At 39.2% G+C, this 26,805-nt stretch overlaps 1 protein-coding gene across 1 annotated transcript in view; it reads right to left on the bottom strand.

Annotated features, from left to right (window-relative positions):
• Positions 1–1,571: 1,571 nt before the first annotated feature.
• The window catches only part of LOC140237726 (RING finger protein 32-like), a 49,470-nt gene continuing 24,236 nt past the window's right edge, over positions 1,572–26,805 (bottom strand). The window contains exons 2-8 of the mRNA XM_072317654.1: positions 26,318–26,552; positions 24,828–24,970; positions 24,371–24,403; positions 22,682–22,806; positions 21,818–21,926; positions 10,083–10,253; positions 1,572–2,013 (exon numbers count right to left, since the gene is read on the bottom strand). Of these exons, the coding sequence (XP_072173755.1) occupies positions 1,774–2,013; positions 10,083–10,253; positions 21,818–21,926; positions 22,682–22,806; positions 24,371–24,403; positions 24,828–24,970; positions 26,318–26,552 (1,056 nt within the window). The 3' untranslated portion in view covers positions 1,572–1,773. The remainder of the gene's footprint in view (positions 2,014–10,082; positions 10,254–21,817; positions 21,927–22,681; positions 22,807–24,370; positions 24,404–24,827; positions 24,971–26,317; positions 26,553–26,805) is intronic.

Raw genomic sequence — 26,805 nt, 5'->3', positions numbered from 1 at the left:
TGCTTCATCAGTCATACCTTTAGAACTCACATGTAATGATCTCCCTCATTTTACATCTGGATATCAAGTGACTCTATGATCACTACCATTTGACGAAGGAGTAGGCAGAGTGGAGGGAGAGAGAGAGAGAGCAGAAGTGAGGAAGAAGCAAAAAGTAGAGAATAGGAGGAGGAAGAAAGGAAGAGGAGGAAAGAAGGACAAAAGAATGGAAGAGGGAAGATGGAAGGAGAGAAGGGAAGAGGCAAGGGAAGAGGTAGGAGAAAAGGGAAAGGGTAGGGGAGAGGAAGTGAGGAGAACGAGGAAAAAGCAGAGAATGGAAGGAGGTAAGGAGGAGGAAGGAAAGGAGGCAAAAGGAAAGGGGGAAGAGAAGGAAGGAGGTAGGAGAGAATGGAAAAGGGAGGAGGAAGAAAGGAGAAAGGAGAAAGACAAGAGACCCGCGGGTCTAGCGCTCACCTGAGTATCGCAAGTTCACCTTTCACACAGTCACTATAAATCTAAAGTATTCACAGCTCTGCTAAAATTTGACCAGGCATTCTCAAGTAGAAGATGAAAATGTACAATAAGGGCCCAATTTTTTTTAAAGATTCCTTAATTTGGGGGGATTGGGGCCCCCTGGGGCCCTCTAGGTGGGGCATGGTGCCCATTTTGATAAATTGAGATCCTGACCCCCTAGGGATGCTACCTGCCAAGTTTGACGAAAATCCATCATGAGGTTTTCAGGAAGAAGATGAAAATGTACAATTCAGGCCCCCATTTGGACCTTCCCAACCCCCCCTGCCCCCAAAAGGGGCACCCCTGGATCTGCTATAAACAAACTTGAAACTACAGTCATTAATGTACTCACTCATAGTATTATCTTAGCTCTATAACTTCTGATTCTAGAGAAGATTTTTAAAGATTCCTTCATTTTGGGGGGTTTGGGTCCCCCTGGGGGCCCCTGGGTGGGGCATGGTGCCCATTTTAACAAATTGAGATCCTAACCCCCTTGGGATGCTACCTGCCAAGTTTGATGAAAATCGGTCTTGGGGTTTTCAAGAAGAAGATGAAAATGTAAAAAGTTTACGCACGACGGACGACAGACGACGCACGACGCACAACGCACGCCGGACGCCGGACGAAGGCGATCGCAATAGCTCACTTGAGCCTTTGGCTCAGGTGAGCTAAAAAAGGGAGGAGAGAGGAAAGAAAGAAGGAGGGAAGATGGGAGGAGAGAAGGAGAGAAGGGAAAAGGGAGGGGAGAGGAAGTGAAGAGAAAGGAACAAGTAGAGAATAGGAGGAGGAAGGCAAGAGGTAGGACAAAAGAAGGGTAGATGCGAGGGGGCGGGGGGGGGGGGGGGGGAGACAGGATGAGGGAGGGGAGGAAGGAAGGACAAAGGAGGCAGAAGGGGAGGGGATTCTTGTCTCTACAGGTGATAACTATCATTTCCTCACCTCCCCCTCCTTTCCTACACTCTTCATGTCTAACATCTTCCAGCATTTGCAACAGTAACCAGACTAACATGAAAGACATTGAGAAACCTGTCTAACCCCAGAGGCCTGCGCAGTGAGACTTCACATTTCCTGTACGCAGCGAGAAATTCATGACTGCCTTTCCTGGTGTGAGAAGGTGGGCTCTCCTTACTGAGAGAAAGTGGCATTTCTCATTAGCATACTTTCACATCTTCGGCACATGACTCGGATGTCTCGATATTCAGTCAGTTGGGGCACTGGGTGAGTTCATTCAACGTTCGCCCCACCTCCACCCTTCCACCATGTCCTCTCTAGCCACCACCATCACGACTCCTGGAGGACCCTTTTTTGGTAGCCAGACCGGCAGACAGGGCAGATCTTGTGCTCGCCCAGGGACAGCTCCTCGAAGGCCTGCAGGCAGCACAGATGGAAGACGTGTGTGCAGGAGAGGAGGACCGTCTTGCGCTGCCCGCGTCTGGGAGAATCTACCTCCTCGTTGCCCTCGGCGATGTTTCCTAGTGACATGATGCAGATGGGACAATCCTTCTCTCCCCTCTCTACCGCCTGCATGAGGACAAAAAATAAAAAATAAAATAAAATCGAAATCAACTGAGAATGAGTACAGCTCCTTTCATATTGGGAAGGTGACTGGTGATGCTTAAAGGGAAATCCCAGACCACTTCAAGGTGTGTCTGAAAAGAATGAGTAAAATGTGGCAAGCGCAAAAACGAAAATTTGACAAAAAATGGATCAGAAGCCAGGGAGTTAAGAAATTCCAAAGATTCACTCATTTTTGTACAACACTTCTCAAACAGTTGATATGAATATGTAATGAGTGAGCTTATGATGTTATCATCTCACAATATCCTATTGATTGTGTAACAAAAAATGGCAAAAAATTGAATTTTTCTGGTCTTTAAGTATAGAATACATTACTCCTGATTGAATAACTTCAAAGAAAAGATCAGTCACATATATGGGCATAACTGTGTTTGATGAAAAGCCTGTGAAATCTCATGAGTTTATGTCCATACTGCATGGCAAATTGTGAGAGGATGACATCATCCACTCACTATTTGCATATTCATATCAACTGTTCAAGAACTGTTTCATAAAAATTAGTGAAATGTTTCAATTTCTCAATTTTGACATGACAAGCTACTGTAATCTCCTCATCCAGCAGTGACTGAGAAGAAACTTCAAAAATTCACAACTTTTGAATGGATTGTCCGATTTTTTCCCAAACATTCACTGTGTTCTACTAATATTGCTGCATTCACTCAATATAGAGTGTACATGTCTATGAAGGTAGACTTCAATGTCCAAGAAATTTGTACATCACAGCAACATACCAGATAACCATTGAATTTGCATCGTAACCCATAATTGAAAGAAAAGGGAGACAAGATCTTGGCTTTAAAGGGTGTGTACAGTTCTGGTCGAGGTGAGGATTTAGCTTTTAACGTTTTGCGAGATATTCAGAAACCACTCTATGAGATGTCAAAGAGCATGCAGTTCTAAGGGGTATCAAAAGTTTATTCGATGAAAATCGGTTTTGAAATGGCTGAGATATCCAAAAACAAGGTGAAACAAAGAGATCCTAATAAAGTTGTGGCCTGTCGCCTTTTATTATTATCACTTTTTTGGGATATCTCAGCCATTTCAAAACCCAATTTTCATCAAATAAACGTTGAATCCTTCTTAAAATTACATGCTCTTTCAAATTTCATAAGAGGTTTCTCATTATCTCACTTAGAAATGTTCAAAACATGAATCCCTTACCTCAACCAGTACTGTACAGTCCATTTAACACTCAAAATATGCAATTTGAGTGTCAATGCCTCTCAAAGTGTGTTACACTATCAACATCAGATTATGACCAATTCACCTTGAGCATGTTCTTGGGTTTTTTTTTCCTGCCTTCCCAAAATGGCACAATTTACATTTTTCCTATGTTTACTTCCCCTCCTCTCCCTGTAATTTAATGAAAAAGTGAAAAAGGAAAAAGACAGATGAAAAAAAAAAATGGTTTGCAAGCAGATGCTCCTGCCTGGCAGAGTTCCGCTGGGAGGAGGAGGAGGGGGGACGGACAGAGGAAGTGATGGAGGAGGGTGAACGACAAGGTCGCGGGAGGTCATCCTCCTTCCAAGAAGCCGCATCAGCTTGAAGGGGGGGGGGGGTAAGTGGGATGTCATCTTTGATAAGAGGCGATTGGAGTCGACAGGAAGGGGAAATAACTTGCACATGCACGGCCTGGTTTGTCCTTGCCTAAAAAGCAAATGCTAGGCTTCTGTGTTTGTTTGTTTGTTTGTTTTCTTGACAGGTCTAAAATGATTGCACGTGCAAATGCTTATTGAATACGACAGCTGAAGTGACACACATGGTAGGATGGATGCAACATTTCCATTTGCTACACTCAAACCAAAATGCATGTACATCAGAGGATGATATCTCATCTCTAAATATACATGCAGAGCCCACATAGCTCTGGATGAAGGTATGAATTCCTGCCCATCGACGGCCTCACAGTGCACTCACTCACATTCATTTTGCTACAAGTTTCGTCATCTATCATGACAGCCAGCACAAAGATGTTCCCTAATCTTAAGAAGATATTTCCAGTTTTGCCACAAAATTCTTGTACAAGTATATAAGTATATGTGCATATCATGTACACATACATACATAATATACATACACATGATATACAATAGCAAGGGATTGGCCTGAAATGAAAGGAAACAGTTGTATAACAATCCTTTCAGTCAGGCTGCCAACAGATCACCTTTTTAAACATTTGGTGGCCCAACATCAACTTTTAGTGGTCCCAGGCCACTGGACCACGGTGGCTGTTGAGTCCTGCTTTCATACATACATACATACATACATACAAACATACATACATAGGTACATACAGTCAACCTTGCCTAAGTCAAATCTATTTGGGTTTAAGAAAATTAACAGCTTTGACTTTATAGAGAAAATTTGACTTATGAGGGATTAAAATCAATAGCATATAAAGAGGACTAGCGAGGTCGACTTAAGCAAGGTTGACTGCAGGTACATACATAAACATACATGCATTCATACATATATCAACATTGTACATACATACATACTTAACAATCATGCAAACAGTAACAATGCAGAGAGGTAAATGAAATAACAGACAGACAGAAAGAAGGAAAGTAAAAACAAATATGACAGCAACAAACACAAAACAAAACAAATCAGCAAATGTATCATACAGAGTGAAGGTATGATAAAAAAAAAAAAAAAGGTCAAGTAGAAGCAGATAACACACCATGCCGCAGGAGGCATACATCTTGACATAATTGTGAAAACATCAAACAATCATGTTGGACGAGTTGGCCGCAATCCCTGCACAAAATATCCTAAAGTTTGCTGCTTCAGGAATTGACAGCAGACGCCGGCTGGCATGGCCTGCTTCTGACTGGGCAAAGGCGTCCTTGGCAATGGGGAGAAAATGGCAAATGAGTATGTGTGTCAACAGCCCTGAGGAATCTCTTCCACAACATTTATCTCTTGATGTACCTCTTCGCATGTAACCGCTCTCTCTTGTTGTTGTTGTTGTTTTTTATCATACCTAGATTTTGGAGGCATCCTTATAAGTCACTGCGATGGGGGAAGATAAATGAGAGGAAGGAGGTAGAGCACAAATATCCTTGAGCTCTACCTGGCTGCAAATCATCCAGCAACCTTCTTATTCTCATTTTGCCTTTGGGGGAGGGGCATGGGGGAAGGAATACATCGCTTGTGTGAAAATGAATGCAAAATGGGAAGCGAGGGGGTGGGGAGATGGGGGGGGGGGAAGTGGGGTGCAATCTTTTCCAGGACCTTGACGATGCATACACATTCTGCATATTCTCAGCAAAGAATACAACTCATTCCGAAAACAGGTGATTTGATTATTATGATTCCACGCTTTGAGTTGTTTTTGTTGTTTTGTTGTTTTTTTCTCCCAGCGCCACAATTTAACACATGAAAGCATGTCCTTGACAATTCTTAAAATCTTACATGCAATTTGTATTAGCCCATATTCTGCACACATGTACTTTTAATTGAAAAAAAACTACTATCACCCCACATTATTTCAACATTTTTATACAAATTTCTAGTCTTTATGGAAATGGTAAAGAATGTTTTCTAAAGGCACTTCCAATGACAATGTGAATGATATGTAGAAACCGTCACTTCCAAAATACTGGGAGAATACAAGGGGAATCTCACATAGAAACGGGTCCACTGTCATTGTAAATGACTAGCAATATAGTAACCTGTATTAGAAATGTGATATACATGTACAATGTAATGATCTTACAACATTGAATATAAAGTGAGTTTTTGTCCCCGAGATAACTGAATGATGGTTTAGATTTTAGCTCATTAAATCTTAAAGGGGGCCTCTGAAAATTTTCAGACTTTGACATTTGAACAACTATAAGTTAAGTTATACTGAGTACAGAGTTTCAGAATTTATAGTGACTGAGATGAGGAATAATGATAATGTTTTCAAAATTTATAACAAATTGCAATGAACAAGGATGACATGGCAGCCTCACCATAAGAATGCAGGAGTTGGGGCTCAAGAAAGCAGAACAAAAGAAGAAGGCATGCGTAGATTCTGCACAGGTGAACTCGTTATGTAAGCACTATTGTAATGGAATTACAACTGCTACATTTCTGAAATATGTGAGGCTCCTTTGGCATCAACACTGTTCGGTGTAATTTGTTTAAGATTTTCAGATTATTGGTTTCTCTGCTCAAGGGCCACAATAAATTCCACAAGTCTATACATGGAGCTGCTGATTTATATACTTACATGATGTGAAATTATGAAAATCGTCTCGAATACCCCTTTAATACTTGTATCACAGTCCCACTTTAATGGTTTCAGCATCATTCAGAAGCTGTGTCCTTATTCTGCTTCTTTCAGGGATAGTGTCATTTTTTTTTTTTTTTTTTTTTTTGGGGGGGGGGGGGGCATTTCTTCTACAGTGCATGTACTGCCAAAAAGAACACGTTTGCTGGCGATAAAAGCCTCCAGAATTGGACACATGCCATCTCAGTGATGTTGAATGTCATCTTTCACCGTATATCTGGCAGGAATCTGCTTGCTTGGATTATAGGACCCCCGCTACCTCTGACTGAGTTATGGCATTGAGAACTACCTAGCTTCCAGAACAGTCTTGGGAGTTTCCAGTAGATGTAAGACAAATTTTGTCGTCAACTCTAGATGAATTGCATTGTCAGGCATAGCATGACGCCAGAAATAAATGTTTTGACCCTACTCCAATCATTAATCATTTTCTTTTACCCTCATGAGAAGCCCAGTCATGGAACAGAAAAAAAAAAGAAATCTTACCTTTGGCTAAATTAAACTACACTGAACCACTAGCCATGGATAAGGCTACAAGATACAATGTTACTAACACATCCCTAAGGGTGGGAAAGGCAAGTGCCTTCATTACTGTAAAACACCATATACAGTGAAACCCCGTTATAACGAGGTCCGTGGGACCGGCGATATTACCTCGTTATAACCGGTACCTCGTTATAACCGTACGCATCAAAAACAAAGAAAAACATAAGTACGACATCGGAATATACCCATCCTTTGCGTTGTTATTACACAATTATGGATCATTATTATTGAGATAATAAAGGGAAATTATTTGTGAATTAGACGAAAAAGTAGGGGTTGAAATGAGATAATTCTTTATTGTAATTCTTGTTTGTTAATTTTTCCTAACACCAGCACAAATAGAGTAAAATACAGGCGTTGTTTACCATAACTTGTGAGGTATTTTTACGCTGTTGGTGCCCAGCGGGAATGCGATGATTTCATGAATCATTTCGGCTGTAATCTTGTACAATATATGATCGTTGCGCTCAAAGGGATTAAAAATGCGTTCTTTATTTTCTTCCGAAAATCTCTTCGCGTCTTGTACATCCGTTCTTGAAAAATATGCGACAGGATTGAATGTGGAAGGTTACGTTGTGACCTTTTTACGCAAATCTGTACCTCATAGACCAGAAAGACAAGACAGAAAGACCAGACCAGACAAGAAAGAAAAATCTTCATTGTGAAATGCAGTGTTAAAATTGTGATCATGAACAAACCCAGATCTATTCAAACTGATAAATACGTTTGTTTCTTTTTCTGATTTAGGTTAACATGCTTACTCAACTATTTTTTACGCTACTGTCACCTGGCGAGATCGCGATAATTTCAGAGTAACATACATGCGTTATCTACCGTTGACTTGAGAGGTATTTTACGCTGTTGGAGCCCAGCGGGAATTCGATAATTTCATGAATCATTTCGGCTGTAATTTTATACAATGTATGATCGTTGCGTCTGACGGGATTAAAAATGCGTTCTTTATTTTCTTTCGAAAATCTCTTCGCGTTTTGTACATCCTTGAACTGTTAAATGCGTTTGTTTCTTTTTCCGAACACCGATTAAGTAGGTTAATATGCGTTATTCAACTATTTTTACGCTACTGTCACCCGGCGAGATCGCGATGATTGCATTAATTATTTCGGCTTTAATCATACACACTCATATTTGAATTATCATTTGTTAAATGATAATGAACAAATCCAGATCTATTCAAATTGATAAATGCGTTCGTTTCTTTTTCTGAACACCGATTAAGGAGGTTAACATGCGTTATTCAACTATTTTTACGCTACTGTCACCCGACGAGATCGCGATGATTTCATTAATCATTTCGGCTTTAATCATACACACTCATATTCAAATTATCATTTGTTAAATGATAATGAACAAATCCAGATCTATTCAAATTAATAAATGCGTTCGTTTCTTTTTCTGAACATCGATTAAGGAGGTTAACATGCGTTATTCAACTATTTTTACGCTACTGTCACCCGACGGGATCGCGATGATTTCATTAATTATTTCGGCTTTAATCATCCACACTCATATTTGCTAAGCAGCAAAAGAACTGGAAGTCGGAACTAAAAATGGAAAGGATATAATAATGAGTTGCACACGCATTCCAATTGTCCATTTTTGGCCACAAGTGTCGCTACATGAAACGTTTTTGAATGCGTTATCTTTTTTATTTCTCGTTGCGGTGTGGTCTGCCCTAATATCACGCACGCGTATCTCGCGGCAAAGAAAATCGAATGATTATGTTTAATGATTTAGTAGGAACATCGGAAGACATTCCTGTGTCTTATCGCGTGATTTAGAAGAAAACATGGAAGGAACGGTTCTCTGCAAAACGGAAAAAGACGTGGATAGCGTGATTTCGGTTTTCAGGGTTTCGTTTGTCGCGTGTTTGAAAGCGGCAATTTAGTCAAGAAATGGAACCTCGTTATATCCGATCAAATTACTTATGTTTTTCTTTATCATGATGCACCGAAATTGTCCTCGTTATAACCGGAATCTCGTTATAACCGAACTCGTTATAACCGATTCGTTCTGCCATAGGTTTACACACAAAGGAAAACGGGACCGACGCGATCACCTCGTTATAAGCGGTTCCTCGTTATAACCGAACTCGTTATAACGGGGTTTCACTGTATTCGCAGCATGAAATTTTTGCAAATTGGAGTCGACGGCCTTTCTTCGCAGCATAACATTTTTCGCGAATTGCCACTGGCATTCAATGCATTTCAATTTCGCAAATCTTGGCTCTTACGAAATTTGCCAAATCACAATGCATGTGAACATTCATTGTTTGAGTCAATGTTCTCATTGGCATCTCTCATCAAGTGTTAAATGATGCATCATGCATTACCCGGGGTACCGTAGTACCCCGGGGTACCACGTTGTGTAGCGCCACCTCACGTCCACTCGAGGACAGCCGCAGAGAAATGCATGCACTGTGTGTGCGTGTACATAGTCATTCCCATGCCACTGCATGTTATACTATGCATGCACGGCACTCTGTGCAAGCAATAGCATGTGCTTCAGTGCAGTGCAGTGCAGTGCAGTGCAGTGGCTAGCGTGCGCTAGCTCCAGCACCAAAATAATTTCCACTTTTTGGCAACCCAGGGTACAACCTTTTAAAAAAAATGATAATAATGATTCAACAATATGGCTGATTTTTATTTGGTACCCCGGGATACCATTTATGTCATCAAATGAACATATTCATCAGCAGCAGATGATGTAAACATTACCCTAAAGCATGATAACAGAAATGGCATTCCACCTTGCAAAAGTCCATCTCAGCCTTTAAAACATTAACCAATCACAAGCCTTAAAAGCCTTTCTCAGCTTGAATGAATTGACTATCACATCACTTTTCACAAACAAATAATAAACGATGATGTCACAGGATCTGTTCAACTGAACTGTGTTAAATATCATTTCTCACAGCTCATTTATAATAACATCCATGTAAATTCTTGTTCCCCCTCCTTACCTTAACACATGTTATAATCACCCCATTTCTCCCCTACCCCAGCTTCTCCAATGCCCCTCACCTCTCACCGGCTACCACCTTTCCCCTACCCCCACCTCTCAATCGTCCCCATCTCATCCCACCCCCTTTTTCCTTTGCCCCACCTCCCTCCTCTCCCCAACCTCCCAGGGTCACCCTCCCAATTTTGATAACCTATCCCCATCTCACCTTCAGCTGTATCCTCTCCCACTCGTCCTCCGTGATGGCCGCCAGAGCAGGCGACGCCTCCAGGCGACGAAAGACGCTGCGGCTCTCCGCCACTGAGCGGTCAATCTGCGAGAGGAACGCGTCCACGCCGATGTCGTACGATCTCACTAGGCGGTCGGTGATTGCCTGGAGCTGTGAGGGTGTGCGTAGAAAGGGCATGAGATAGAATGGCAAAGTTTAAGAAGAGCCTTGATAACACGGCAGGAAACTTGATACCAACAATTGAGCGACCTGTTGGTTCTGCTCAACAAAAGAGGGACGCCACTCAAATGAGATGAATTCTTTTCTCTTTTTTTTTTCTTACGCTAACAAAAACTGATGCGATATAAAGCATACTTGAGGAGTATTTCAAATGATCTCGTATGGGATAGCTATTAATATCATGCAGAATTACTACTGTAAAACCCAAAACATTCGCGGCATGGAACATTCGTGACTTGATGTCAACAGCCTTTTCCACAAATTGCTGCCCACTGAAAAATTCAGAGTATACTACATACGTACTGGATTGAGTAAAAAATTTCATGTGCATTTAGCTTTCAAAAATTGTGGCTCCTCGCAAAATTCACAAAAGTTTCATGCATGTGAAAAATTTCTCGTTTTACAGTATTACTAGTACTGGAATGTGTGAATCTTAAATAAAATAATAATGGGTCAGGAAACCCCTGAAAACTCTGGTGGTACTAATTACCTATACCTAATAGTCATGGGCAAAGAAAAACGAAACAAAACCTTAAAATTTCCTACTAAGCCTCATCAATGACAGCAAAAAACTGTGAAACTAATGAAATATATGTTTTTCATTTTGTTTGTTTTTTCTTTCTTAAATCAAGTTTATCTCACATCTACATAGTCAAGCATATACTACTCCTACAACAGCATGTTTTTGTATGTATTGTGTGTGTTTGCTGAGTAGGCCGATACAGGAATTCTTAAGTAATAGCAGAGTAAAATATAATTGCTGTATAAGCTGTTATTTTTGCAAATAAGGAAGTCACAGACCTTTTTGCGAGATGTTGTTTCAGCAAAACAACACCGATGCAATCTTCAATGCATTTTTACCTTTATAGCGCATAGTGTCATTTTTGCATGTTGTTAAATTCACAATCCAACTGTGATTTGCTTCGCAAAATTTGTGAAAATTATAAACCCTCACAAAACAAGAGACCCGCGGGTCTAGCGCTCACCTGAGTATCGCAAGTTCACCTTTCACGCAGTCACTAATCTAAATTATTCACAGCTCTACTAAAATTTGACCAGGCATTCTCAAGTAGAAGATGAAAATGTACAATAAAAAAAAAAAGGGCCCAAATTTTGTTAAGATTCCTTAATTTGGGGAACCGGGTGGGGCATGGTGCCCATTTTGATAAATTGAGATCCTGACCCCCTAGGGATGCTACCTGCCAAGTTTGACAAAATTCCATCATGAGGTTTTCAGGAAGAAGATGAAAATGTACAATTCAGGCCCCCATTCGGACCTTCCCCACCCCCCCCCCACCCCCAAGAGGGGCACCCCTGGATCTGCTATGAACAAATTTGAAACTACAGTCATTAATGTACTCACTCATAGTATTATCTTAGCTCTATCACTTCTGATTCTAGAGAAGATTTTTAAAGATTTCTTCATTTTGGGGGGTTTGGGGCCCCCTTGGGGCCCCCTGGGTGGGGCATGGTGCCCATTTTAACAGATTGAGATCCTAACCCCCTAGGGATGCTACCTGCCAAGTTTGGTGAAAATGGGTCATGGGGTTCTCAAGAAGAAGATGAAAATGTACAATTTAGGCCCATTAGGACCGCTCCCCACCCCCCTCCCCTGGGTCCCAAGGGGGGCACCCCTGATTCTGCCATGAACAAACTTGAAACTACAGTCATCAATGTACTAACTCATAGTATTAACTTAGCTCTATCACTTCTGGTTCTAGAGAAGAAGATTTTTACAGATTCCTTAATTTTGGGGGGCCCCCTAGGTGGGGCATGGTGCCCATTTTAACAAATTGAGTTCCTAACCCCCTAGGGATGCTACCTACCAAGTTTGATGGAAATCGGTCTTGGGGTTTTCAAGAAGAAGATGAAAATGTAAAAAGTTTACGCACGACGGACGACGCACGACGCACGACGGACGCCGGACGAAGGGCGATCGCAATAGGTCACTTGAGCCTTTGGCTCAGGTGAGCTAAAAAATTCAAGCTTAATCTGTGTACAATAATTCCTATCTTATTTCAAATCTTTGGTCTGTCTGGCCCATATACAGCAACAATGAACGACAACAGCTAGTAAAAAGGAAGAAGACTGCCGGCAAATAATTACACCCATCATACTCTCGATACATCCATAGCACTCACAGAGGGGCCAGCGGCTACCTTCCTCACTTACTCGCTCCCTCCCTCACCCCCCCCCCCCTTCCTCTCTTTCTATCTCATTCTCTCCAATTACTATCCTCACTACCGGTCAGAGAATTGCAAATCGGATGCAGCCGACACCCAAGAAGGGGGATCGATGGCCAGATATTCAAATATTGCTGGACGGAAGCAAACAATAGCTCCAGGGTGGACAAGAAGAAAACTGAGAGGGGTCAGGTACTCGAAATGAGAGGATGTGTGCACACACCACAATGTTTAATATTATGCAAAATATAGATTCAAGTGCATTAAATAAACTTGGATGGTACAAGGTCATATCATCATCAATTCCCACTTTAGTTACATTGTAAGGACTCACACATATTTGAATGTAATGGAATGTTTAAAATCATCACACATGGTGGCTCTGATTTTATTTAGAATTGTTTGCAAGAATCTGGGTGCAGAGGAAAGAACGGAATTTCAAATAGAAAAGGAGGTGATATGATTATAGCTAGTTTGTTAAAAAAAAAAAATTAATATTGAAAGATACTGAAAGATAATATTGAAAGCTTCTGCAGGATTTAGTGGTCAACTAGGCAATTACACATGCCTCTTGAAATGGAAGCTTGGGGTCCTACCTTGTGCAATCAAATATGAGTTCTTCTTCATTATTATTAGTTGTGTGATATGCAGTCTTATGCAGTGTTTGGTCATTTGTGTGTGTTTTCTAGTAGTCTTCTTCTGCATGTGTCTCTTTCATTTCACTGCTTTGTTTCACTGCTTAGAAACAATGTATGAGAAACTTAAAGGTATGTATGGAATTTGGTACACATGTAATAAATTACCATCAAAACTATGTGAAGGTAAGGAAGATATTGTCTCTTGGCCTCCATCTTTCTTAGCCCTGGTGTGAATTAGTGCTGCCATATTTCAAAAGGACTCTTCCCCAACTGATATATGGACTTGAAGAAATTGAGAAAAAACAGATGAACACTTATGGCATTGCTTTCATTACATTCTTGACATCTTGATAACTGTAGTCCATGCAAATACCAGGAAATAAGCTACAATGTAAATCTTATTTCTGTTATGTATTGGCATTATAATCACGAATATGTTTTTGTTGTTGTTGTTGTTTTTTTAGCGTGAAAGGACATCAAGTTAGAAATAAAGGGTTAAAAAGCATAGGCCCTAAACTGCTTTTTCAACTAGTTAGAATGTCAACAAGATATTTTTATATGACATGCTTGCTCTTCTGTTTTTATTTTGCTGTCTTTTGCTCTTTTTTTTTTTTTTTTTTTTTTTTTTTTTACTAATCTCTCTGTATGTTCTCTATCTCACTTGGCTCCTACAATGGAAAAGTTGCAGTCCTGAGTTGCTTTATTTATTGCTTTCCTGGCACCCTTCAACCCAAATACTGTCCCGTCAATTGACAAGAAGGTGAAAGCCCATGTTGCTAGGCAACGCCTATTTCAAATAGACAGGTAAGAAGAGGAGCCTTGCTCAATTGGAATTCTTCAGAGCAGACCTGCATACCAACATGTGCACCAGCGATTGATCTTTTCCTTTGACAACTTTCAATGATATACACACACTCACCATAAATAATAATCATAATAAAAAAAAAAAGGAATACAGACATATGCAATGCATCAGTCAACATTGTTGCCATAAACATAGCCGCTGGAATCAGCAAAATATGGCCTAGCAGCGCAGTGCCTTGATACGAAATGCTTGATGTCACAAATATAAAGCCCCTACATAAATTATCTAGTTGCTTATGGAAATTGGGGCCCTTTTGCATAAAACTCAAAGATTAAGCATACTAAAACATAAATCTGGAAAAAACAACAATATACATTTGTAAAGTTATGTTTGATTTCTTGAACAAAGAGCTATGTTTGATTTCAAACATGAAAATCAAACAAAAGTACTCCATATCAAAATAATATATAAGTTGAAAGTTTATGTATGGATAGGTCAGTCATAAGTGCTTTAAATCAAACATAAGGGCATGAAATCAAGCATAAAGTTAAAGTAGTTTTAATCAACTCCTCGACAACTATTCATGGCTGATTAAGTTGTGGAGGAAGAGAATATGAGGCATCTTTATAGGACAGAGAACATTTCATGTGAGAGAACTGCTCATTTTGATTCATACACAGATGAGATTTGAAATCAAAATGAAATACAGCTGTATATCAATCTTTTTTCATATGATGTCATCCTGCAAATTATTGACTTGACTGCAGGTGATATTCTGCAAAAAAAGCAGAATGCAATCAAGCATTACCCCATACTTTGCGGGTAGTGATAGCACTTTACTTCTTGGCTACTGGTGCAATGCATGAATAGCAATGGTACAGTACAATAGAGTTCATCAATCCATAGAATCAAGACGCATAAACAGTCATCAACACAAAATCAAACATTCATAACTTGCCTTCAGCCTATCAGAATCAAGGGGATATTAAAGGTGACTATCACATGTAGGTTTGTCTACGCACATTCATCAGCTCAAAATCAAACCTAACTTAAGTTTGATCTTTAATATTGACCTTTATGCAACATAATCTATGTTTGATCGTCAGTTAGGTTTGATTCTTGCATTTGACATTGGACTTATGTTCGATTTCAACGAAAGTTTTATGCAACAAGGCCCAACGTGCTAAATATCAACCCTATGGAAAATTTACACAGTCTCCAGCAGGTAACATGTTGATAGCATTTACAGCTGCAGTGTATAGTTTGAGATTGATGATAGAATTAGATGTGTGTAGACCTACAGTGTACTCTTCAAGGTGTTCCTGACAAAGATGTAGACATGTGCACATGTTGTGAACATTTTTAAAGGAAAATATTGTCTGTCCAGGCTCACAAGATAACACGTTTACCATCCTTGAGTGCTCAATAAAGGCAGTCAAATTTTATTTACGCCTGCAAAGGACGATATTTTGACAGGGAGTGCAAAATGTAATCAAAGTTGAAACAAAAAAAAAAAAAAAACCAAGAACACTTTAAGCACTACATGAAAGTTTATTGCTGTATTTGTTGGTGTAAAGAACACTCTAGTGCTTTGTGCAGGAATAGTAGCATAATGCCTTTGACTAGCAGTTACATCACAGCTGATTTAAGTTGAATGGTAGCCAATATCAACAAAAAGTTTGAGTCATAAGAAACTGCAATTTTCTCCCAAATGTTCATCAGCTGGGACATGTGACACATCGTATGGCCTTCTCAGAAATGTTAGAAAGAAATCCCTTGTTTTGAACATGACGCATTGGACAAATTAGCTTTCAGACCAGTCAGAAAGCGCATTTGTACAATGCTGTAAAAGTGGATATTTTCATGAGACTAATTTTTTCGCGCTCGGCCCGGCAAGAAGAGTTTGCATGTATTTAATTCCATGGAATCAAGACAGTAAGTACTGGAACATATGGCACGCAAAAATATTCACGTGCTTTTATTTTCACGCTAGTTTCTGGTTGCACGAAATGTGCAAAAATTTTATCACGGCAAAAATTTCCACTTTTACAGTATACTGAACATACATTGTGCTCAACTAATAGCAAGATGAGAGGAAAGTCTTTAGTTTCTAAAAGAATACAAACTCCCCAGTGTCTAATTCGTGACAAGGGGGATTAAACTTGTGAGACTCAAAAAAGAGATACTCGCAGAGGATATTAATATCTAGTCTCACCTATCACATAACAGGCAGTCGGTCAATTAATAATGAACAGGAAATGAAACATCCAACCCCACAAAGTAGGAGAACATGATGTAGAGTGATGTAAAAATAATTTTAGAGACAATGTTCAGGTATAATTTGACACCCTCTTCAACTTGTGGCTTGCAAAACCATAAATCTTCTTCATGGGCCATTCCATAATTATTAGACTGAAATCTTGAAATACAATGTCATTTTCCTCAATGACACCACTAGTACGAAAGGCATACCCAAGATTTGAAGTAGTTGATTCACCTATAAAATTGAATGAGTCGAAATGTTCACCACATCAAATACATCAATGAAAGCTAACTTGTAAACAGTAATATCCTGCTTGACAACCATTATAACAATTACCATTTCTGCTGATGAAAAAGTAAGCTTCTATGAGAATATGCCAAATCAGACAGAAAAGACGTGCACAAGCTACATAATATATTTTCTTCGTTGTTCTAGTTGTTCTTAGTTGCTGAACTACTAGGGGCTGAGCATTCATATTCCCTGGGAAAAAAGAATATTCATCACCATATATTTAGGCACATTACACAATCAGGACTAGGATTAGGGGAGGGAGTACTGGCCTGGAATACAGTGCATTGGAAAGAGATCCCTAAAGCACAAGGATGTTTGGTTCTGGTAAACTTTCGAAATCTAAACAAGCTTCTAAGGCAGATTAGTTAGAGAAGGGAGTGTTGGGGGGGGGAGGAGGAGGAGGAGGAGGAGGAGGAGGAGGAGGAGGAGGAAGAGGAGGAGGAGGGGGAGGAGGAGGAGGAGGGGGAGGAGGAGGAGAGAGGAAGACTTCATTGTGATTGCAAGCACCTGAAGTGAAATAATTTATCAGGCATACAAACATCCTTCTGGAAGATTTACGTTCATGGCCAGGATAGTAAAAAGCCTCAAAACTACCTCAGGCAAATAATCCATAAACACTGGTATTGAATTTTAATGGCTGCGTCAGACACAAATCATACATCAGACCCCGCTTCCAACACCTGACAATGTTAAAGGGAAACACCCTTCGGTGTTCTAATATCATTTGACTTTGATGAAAAGAAGAAAGTAAACAAACTGAACAGTACAAGTTCTAATAAATTGGAATATATATATACTGTATATACACAAACATGAATAAATAGCACTTTACGGAATTTGGGAACACAATTTTTTTTTTTTAATCTATTGGAGGAGGGTAATATTGCTAACAATGATATGGAATGTATATCAGAAAGAGCAATGATGCAACTGAATCACAGTTCTGTCACTGCATTTGACATACTGTTCACTGAAGGTACAATTTTTCATCGATACTTCAGCAACAATATCCCTCTCCAATTTACAACTTCTTCTTCTACTGGAATTCTATAAAAATGTCATGTGAGGAACATAAACTTGTACACTACCTCTTCTTAAATCTATATCAAGTACAGAAATCCTGTGATATGATGACTTGCTTGCACACAGTTTTGTCAGGTATTTGTGTAAGCCAATGGGAGGTTTGAAAGGCTATGACATCTAATTTGCGTATAAATGTAGATCAAATAATTTTTTTTTTTTTCTGGGAAAACATATGAAACCTTAAAATGTTATCAAGTACTTTTTTCCCCCCTTAATTTCTATCTGATTGAAATGAAATGCTCCTTCCCCCATGTTAAACGTTTTTCATGATCATTTTTCAACATAAAAAGATCTGTCTAAAATTTAATGACTTTTTTTTCACACTTCGCACGTATCCCAAGACCCTTATGTTGCGGAGATATGGTGGTTTCCTATGCTTTTTGTGTGTAGAATGCATGGATTTTACAAGTATCATCAGAAGAATGTTCTTTTCTTTTCAGGATTTCCTCAGATAATATCCTCTTTGGCTTTCACAAATAATTCTAGAGGACAGAATGATATTAGAAGATAAAAAACAACAAATATATACACGTAATCAATAGTAAAAGAAAGAAATACACTAGATTTCTGCCCTAATGTGGTGATCAAAATGCAAAAATGCATAATTTTAAAAAAATTTTATAAAGGCATAATCAATTACAATTATGAATATTAGCATATCAGAACAACCATCCTGCAGCTAAATACCAGTTAGAGTAAAGATCAGATTTGGGTTAGGTTTAGGGTTAGAATTTGGGTTAGGGTTAGGATTAGGTACAGGATTAGGGTTAGGGTAAGGGGAAGGGTCTGGGGTAATTGTCCAGGGGTTAATTGTCCTAGAACCAAATGTTAGATTTTAATACATTTGACTAAGCTTTCCTTCAGATTACATGACATGCTTTGAACATGCCAAATTTTATTGCTCTTTCTACATGAATGGAGGGAATACTATTAGAATTAGAATTTCTTGAAAAAAAATCATAATTGCAAAACTAATTGGAGAAATTAAAAATAACAATACATATCATAATCATAATTTGACTATGCATTCTTGTAAAATACATGAGACACCAACATGCCTAGTTTGGTCACAATTGGTTGATACATGGCTGAGATCTGAGGAGGGCCAAATCACGAAAAATGACCCAAAATCACTTTCGACTTGACATTGATCTTCCCTATTATTATCAACTTTCTTTTTTTCTTTCTTTTTTTTTGACCATTTGAGCCTTCTCTTGCATATATGCTCCAGAATGTCTTAGCTTTATTCCATTTGCCTTTAAATAGTGAATGGTCGCGAGAGGGATGGTACAAGATTTTGTGAAGGATTGAGATGCTTTACTCAACGAGGCAAAGCCGAGTTGAATAGTGCACCTTATCTTTCACCGAGTGCAAAATCTTATTCCACCGCACGAGTAAAGACCATGCACTATTTGTTTTATACAACACCTCGAACATTAACAGATGTAGTCAACACAGGTTCAACACAGGTCGCATGTCACAGTTAGCCGTCGTATTTACGTACATACATCTCTACGTAACGCTTGCAAAACTGATTGGTTGAAGTTGTTTACAAAAATATAAGTGATAAAAGTATGCACTTGCAAGGACGCTCGTAATTGATGAGTGCACGTGGCAAATGTTTGTTTATTGTGACATCAGAGCCGTGTGATGGTAAACAAGCGTTATTCACTTTTGCTCAAACAAAATTGCACGGCTGACAGCCACAGCGTGCGATGGTACTCTCAACTGAATGTTACATCATGGGCTATCGACCAATCAGATAGCTACATTCATTTTAGGTGTTGTATAATATTAGATCACGGCCTACTTCGCTGCCTTGATTACTTAGTAAATGAAGAGATAATGATATGATTGGGCTTAAACAGTATCCACACTCGAAAAACTTTGCTTTCACGATTGAAAAAAAAAGACAAACCCCCCCCCCAAAAAAAAAAAAAAACAATATAAAAACACACCCTCATTTGACATCTTTGCAAACAAGGGAAAAACTGTATATGACATACAGTTAGCAAAACTATTTTTTTTTCTAATCAAGACTTCCTGACAATTTCAGAAGTGGTTAAATTTGCAATCATGGAGGACAAGAATGAACAGAGAATTGTACCTGTGCACATTGTGTTCAAGTTGTGATCAGTGTTTATAGTTTTGCTGGTTGTTCAATTTGCAAATACCTGGTACCATTCTGCTCGCAAAATTCATGAGAATAAGAATGCAATCTTTCACTTCATTAGACAAGTGCTTACGAGGAAAAAATCATCTGGCAGTGCTAGATGTCCTTTAGATTCACTCTATCTTGCTATCACACAAAATACCAAGGGCTTTGGTCATTTTATGCAATGTCCTACAAGATAAAGCCACATGTTCTAAAATAAAGATTTATATAATTAACTCCTACATCACACACCTACACCGTATCTACCTTTACATGGATCTATTTCTGTGACCTATCAAAGAATTTCAACATACAGTGTAATATACAATTTGAATAAAACTAGAAATGTCGCTACGGCGACTGATGCCTCCGCCATAATGCATGATTCTCCCAATAGGTGTATAGTACAATGTCTTGACAATGTGTGATGACAGTTTCACATAACTGGCAAAATATCGAAATAACAGGTTTGTCAGAAATATCTTGAATGTTCACTTTCCACGAACTGGGTTTGCTATAATTGTCTATTAAAGAGTGCAGGTACACATATTTGGGGAATTGAAAATTTTTACTTGACTTCTGACCGACCTTATTATAAGTTTATGCATTGAGCATAATTTTCAAGGTATGAAGAAAGAGTGTAATTACAGTACAAAATATTTCTTTTTCATTTAAACCTGACCTTTGACCCTTAACCTTTGACCTTTGACCTTCTGGCTGGAAATTTCCAAGAGAATCTCCATCAAGTAATACATGTACAAACACTTTTAAAACTAATAATGCAATCGTTGCATATACTAGTATACATGTATGAGGGAAATACAGTAGTAACATTTTGAGGAGTTGACCTTGACCTTTGAACCCCTGACTATTGACCCATGACCCCTAAATTCCCTAGATAATCCCTGCCAGTCAGTACATGCATATGTACCATGTTCCATGAATATACATTGAACCATTTGCGAGAAAAGTGATATTGCAACATTTTCACCTAACCCTTGACCTTTTGACCTTTGACCTTATGACATGAAACTCTCTCTGGAGAATCCTTATGCAGTAGTACATGTCTACACTAAGTTTCAAGAAAATAACTGCGGGCATTGCATAGATATGGGGGAAATAGCAACATTTTTAGCATTTGACCTTGACCTTTTGACCTTTGACCTCTTGTCAATGTCACTAGAATCTACTCAACTAATTGTCCCATCATACATCATCCTTGGACCAAGTTTGGTGAAAGCTGCTTCATCCAGTTTTGAGTTATCACATAAACAGATAAATTTTAGGATTTGACCTTGATCTTTGACCTTTGACCTCTGTCCGATTTCACTGAAAAACTAATCAAGTAATTGTCCCATCATACATCATCCTCCAACAAAGTTTGGTGAAATTTGCTCCATACAGTCTTGAGTTATCGCGTAAACGGATACAATTTCATGATTTGACCTTGACCTTTGACCTTTGACCTTTAGCCGATTTCACCCAAAATCTTATCAAATCGTTGCCCCATCATACTTCATACTTGGACCAAGTTTGGTAAAATTCCAGTAAGTATTACTCAAGTTATCGCGTAAACGAAAGCGGACGGACGTACGGACGTACGGAGGTACGTACGGAGGTACGTACGGAGGTACGTACGGACGTACGTACGGACGGACGGACAACCCGAAAACATAATGCCTCCGGCACCACTTCGTGGCGGAGGCATAAAAAAACCAAAACAAAACTTTTATCAAAGTTCAATATCTTAAATTCTTCCTGTACGCAATTCAAAGTCTGAGACAGTTTTTACTGAAACATGTTCTTCAAATGTGTTACATTGACTTGCAGTATTTAAAATCTTGCTCTACAAGCTTGCATGCATTTAGATGTCAAACCATTTTTTCTCAAAACTCTCCTGGTGAGGTGAACAGTGCCCTTTCCATTTCTGTGGTAGGATTTCAAAATACAAAGAGACAGCTGACATATCATTAGAAAACATTACAAAAAGTTTTGGTTTCTTTTTGAGTGTGTGTGTGTGTGTGTGTGTGCAACTACTACCTTACGTTCCCAAACACTGAATTAAGCACCATCTCACCTTTCCCTCGTAGAACTTCTTTCGGAGATTGGGATCTTTCGGAGGGACGGTCTCACGCAGCTTCTTGTACCAGGAGCGGACAACATAGCCTCTCCAGCAGGACTGAATTCTGGAGATATTTCATGCAAAGGTGATCTTGAGAATCAGAACCAATCAGAACCTGTTCCAGGTCAACTTAGAAATAATAAAAAAGAAGGATCCAAAAGCCCACCAAACTCAACCAACTGCAATTAATAACTTCTGAACCATGACAATCAAATCTCACAGTTCTGAGGGTATTTGGGAAGAAGGCACAATCCGGATTTTATTTTGACCTGTGACCCCTGAGCTCTACAAATTTCAATTGAAATTGAGTTCCTGGTTATGTTTCATCATAAAGCAGACCAAGGAAGTACTAGGCAAAGTACCTCCTTGAGCAGACTGAAAATATGACACTGAACATTTGCTCTACAGGACAAAACACTGAAATCACAAAATTTGGCACCAACCTTTGACTCTTGGTCTTGACTTGATTTTTCCTAGACTTCATTAATTCTTCTGGCATGCTTCTCATCTTTACAAATTTCAGGGAAAGCTGATAGAAATTTCTTTAGTAAATGGCATGATGCTTAAACAACACAAAGACGAATGGACAGAGGAATAAAATTACAAATTTGAGTCTTTGGAATACTCAACTCAACAATATTCCAAAGACTTTGGAATACTCAACAGAATGGAGTCATGCACATTTGCAAGCACCAACCTCACTCTTCTTGTAAACTGCAGAGCTATAGTAAACCTATAAAATGGGGCTACTGCCATTTCATCCAATGTTTTTAAACTTTAAAGATGGACCAGTCTTCTGCCTGTGCTTGATTCACTAACCTTGTTGCACATTTCTGCCGGTGGTAGCGAGCCCCTTCGTGGATCACCCGTGTCTGGTATTCCTGTTTCCTACACATTGGGCACGTCTTGCGGCCGGTAAATCTTTCAAAAGCTTGTAAGCAATTCTAAACAAGATGGAAAGGAAAAAGGGGAACAAAAGATGTCCCTTCAAGTTATTGATTTTGTGTGTTGATATGGCAGGTAGCGACTGTAACACCTCACCTACGTACATGTACGTGATGAGAAAGATACTGTGCTGAAAACTGCTTCAAGGAAATAATGGTCAGAAAATGTTACAATATACAGCACCATATAACAAAATGTAGCAACATACAGCAAAATACAGCAACATGCAGCAACATACAACAACATGCAGCTGTTGGAATCAGATCACTACCAGAGAAATTCCATATCATGTTAACCCGTTGACAACGGTTTGATTTTGCTACAACTCGCATTTCCCATAGACACCTGCCTGAGGATACTCAGGACTTGTCCTCAACGTGGTTAAGTTAGATGTGAAATAAGGTAATGAGGGAACTTTATGAGTTTAAACATTTTTACCATCATGTTCATGGGCTCCTGGTAAATGAAAAGACATTGAATTTATTCACTGCTGTAATGGAGCAGCAAATAATTTCATAGTGGGGAAATGTTGTCACCTCATTGAGTGTTCAGTTGGCAGTGTCTATTACCTTTAACACAAGTGATGCAATGATTATCATTTAATGCTCGAGTTAAAATGTGATAATATGCATTGATTGCTTTGAGCACTATTACTAAATGTCAAATTCACAGAATGAATTAGACAGGGCTTTCTGATTTATTTTGTTTTTCATTTTGACTCCATTATATGTGCACTGTAGCTATCTTTGGACAGACAATGTATTTCTGTCCCTTCTCTTGAGAGAAAAATCACCTGCACAGTCTGGCCAATGACTTTTTAGTCACTGCTACATTGTACTTTATACATCTGTAAATTGAAAGGAAAATAAAGATAGCCCCTTTCACACATCAGCTGTTCAGATGGTGGTTAACAGCAGCTCTCACACCGCTGTGAAGCACATCCAATCCATGGTGAATGACCTTGATCAAACAGTGAATAGGGTCTGAAGATGTTGCTAGGACTGATTGCATAATGGCAGTGTAACAGGGCGTTATCAAAGATCTCCCACTGCAAACACAGAGGCTGACGTTCATTACGTGATGAACACTGATGCCAATGCGAATCAACACGACCCATTTCAAGCCATTAATACAGCCACAAAAAATGAAACATGCATGAAATTTGGTGGTTCTTCCGCAGTTCACAAATCATTGAATATGAGGGATGGATGGCCAGTGATTGCATGCAGTGTCGACATATTTCTCAGTGAAGCTCGGCAGATTGCTAAACTGCCAGAAACTGCCATCTAAACTGCCCAAGTGTGAAAGGGTCCTAAGGCCTGCTATAACTCTATAGGTACTGTCAGCAAACTATCTACATGGCAATGTGAGATGGTGGTCTTAATGGAAGACAAACATCATGGTAAGATCATGTTGCTCAAAATCAACAATGAGGGTGAACATGCATTGGTCAAAACTTAACAGCATATCTGAGAATCACATACTAAACCTGTGCAAAGACATGATCAGACGAGCTCACAGACTGACCAGCCAACTGACCAGCGGGCTGAACACTGGACTCACCCGATGGAAGACGTGCGAACAGGACAGCAGGACCTGAAGATGCAATAAAAAGAAAATTGTGGCTGCATAATCCACTTTATAATTGATGGTGCTAACTTTTATGATTAGAAAAGGGTATATGGCATTCAAAACTGTTCTATGAATGACAACATCAATGATTATAGAGATAACAATAACAATGATGCAATACTATCATTATAATGATCACAAAATAATAAGCATAATAATGATAGTAACATTAATGAAAATAATAAGAAAAAAAAGAGAGAGAATGATAAGCATAAAGAAAATGTGTTAATTCAGCCACAGAGACATATGTTTACATGCAGTCTCTAAAGATTAATATATGTTTTGCTTTCTATTTGTTTGTCTGTTGTTAATTTATGGTTGTTGCTTTTTTAACATGAGTAACTGTCAATTGCTTTCTTAGCCCTTGCTGTCAAACTGAGACACTCACTTGCTGTTCAGTTCCAAAGTCCTCCTTGCAGATGACGCACGGCTGCACCGAGTCATCCCTCTTGTTAGACCTGTCCTTGACCCGGGCCCACTCATTCTCGGAGAGGGGCTGCTCTGGGGCTTCAACCAGGCCCATTTTTTGAGCTAAAGAAGAGGAAATGAAGAATAGATGGAAGGAAAATTGATGGAAGGACACGTAAAATTCTGAGAATTAAGGTCTTCTGTATAGGTGGGGAGCAGCACATCCCTATAAAGAGTTTTTTTTTTTTTTACAAACCAGTCAAAAAAAGAGAGCAAAACTACAAAGTTGAATGAGCATAAGAGATAATCAGAAAGTTGCAATTATTTCACTTTCAGTAAAATATGATAAATGATATCATATGTGACCCACTACAACAAAAAGATCCTAAAGTCGCTGACGGGTGAGCCAAGAAAATCGAGTTTGAAGTCAGATCACCAAAATCTGTCAAAACGTTTGGATTTCTGTTTTTAACATAATTTTGTAGTCTAATGTATCTTCTATCATCTGCCGAAATTTCGAAGCTAAATGATCAAAGGAAAGGCCTGAAAATAGCATTTATCTGGGCCATGCTTGGCTCGCCCGTCAGCGACTTTAGGATCCTTTTGTTGTAGCGGGTCACATACAATGTATGGGCACTTGAAACTGACTGTCAAGATCATAATATCACGGTTTCTTCAGTAACTTTACTCAATTTTTTGTTCTCCAGAGATTCTGTGACTAGAGTTGGCATGTTGGTACCTCAGCCATATTTTTTTCAATATCCTCCAGAAAAGAAGGTATACATTTGTAACTCATATCCACATTATGTCAAACTCATAATGGCCGTACATACAATCATAACAAAATAACAGTAATATCATTGTCTTATTTTACCTTGGGGCTCTCTTCCTATATGAGTTTCATTCTACTGGGTACTGTCAGTAACATTACAATCGTGTACCTCAACATTGCCAGGTACATACACAAATACATACACACACATACTATACAAACATACATACTATGCACACCATGTGTGGAGGCACGTGTGGATACATGTTCATTGTATACCTGGGTCATGTGAGACAAATCAGGTGAAACATTTTGTTCGAGAATATAAAATCCTGGATCTCTTGTTTAATTAGTGGTACACTGCCCAATCCAATTTTGCATCAAAATTGTAATACATGAAGATGATATATATCAATTACATTGTAATAACTGACATCACAGATCTCACAGATATGTATTACTTGCTGTTTTGCACATCTGTGGAGATTTGATACTTCAAAATCATGCATTTTGGTGTAAAAATCATCTACATGTGTAATTTGTGGAAAATCTTAACAAAGCATGACAACTACAGTGTGTTTAACACTTCCTGTACTCATCTCATCTCATTACTTCAGTACATTGAATCAGCGCCTACCAGGTACTGGGTACTTCCAAATTGCATCACAAATTATTTTTCTACTAAGTCAGATACTTACCGAGTGAGAGTGGCTTGGGCTTTGGGTCAAGTACATATTCCTTTTCTGTCTCTGATTTTTTCGAACCCTTGGAGAGATTGGCATTGCGTCTAGTGTCAACAACGGGCTTGATGTTCCTTGGCGGCTTCTTGGCTGGTGGTGGTTTGTGTTTGGCCTTCTTGAATGGATCGACAAGTGACAGGTTCCTCATCATGTGGTCTTGGATCGCAACAGCTGTAAGGGCAGTGCTGCTGCCCTACTGACACAAACAATAGTTCATACGTAACTAACTGACCAGTGGTTCTGGCTCATGTTCACTGGAGAAATATCCCCACATGTCATATTTTCACAAGCCCTAGGGAGTATTAAAATCAACAGTCTGTAAGCGAATTTGAGATTTCATCTTGTTAGGTAACTATACACAGCCTTGTCACTGTGCTGGCACACAGCGTCTGGTCGGGCTACCTGTTGGGGGATGTACGTACATTATGTACACCTACAACACTGAA

Source organism: Diadema setosum, chromosome 14 (assembly GCF_964275005.1).
Source record: "Diadema setosum chromosome 14, eeDiaSeto1, whole genome shotgun sequence".
In the NCBI taxonomy this organism is placed as follows: Eukaryota; Metazoa; Echinodermata; class Echinoidea; order Diadematoida; family Diadematidae; genus Diadema; species Diadema setosum.
This window is presented reverse-complemented; position numbering and strand designations above follow the sequence as displayed.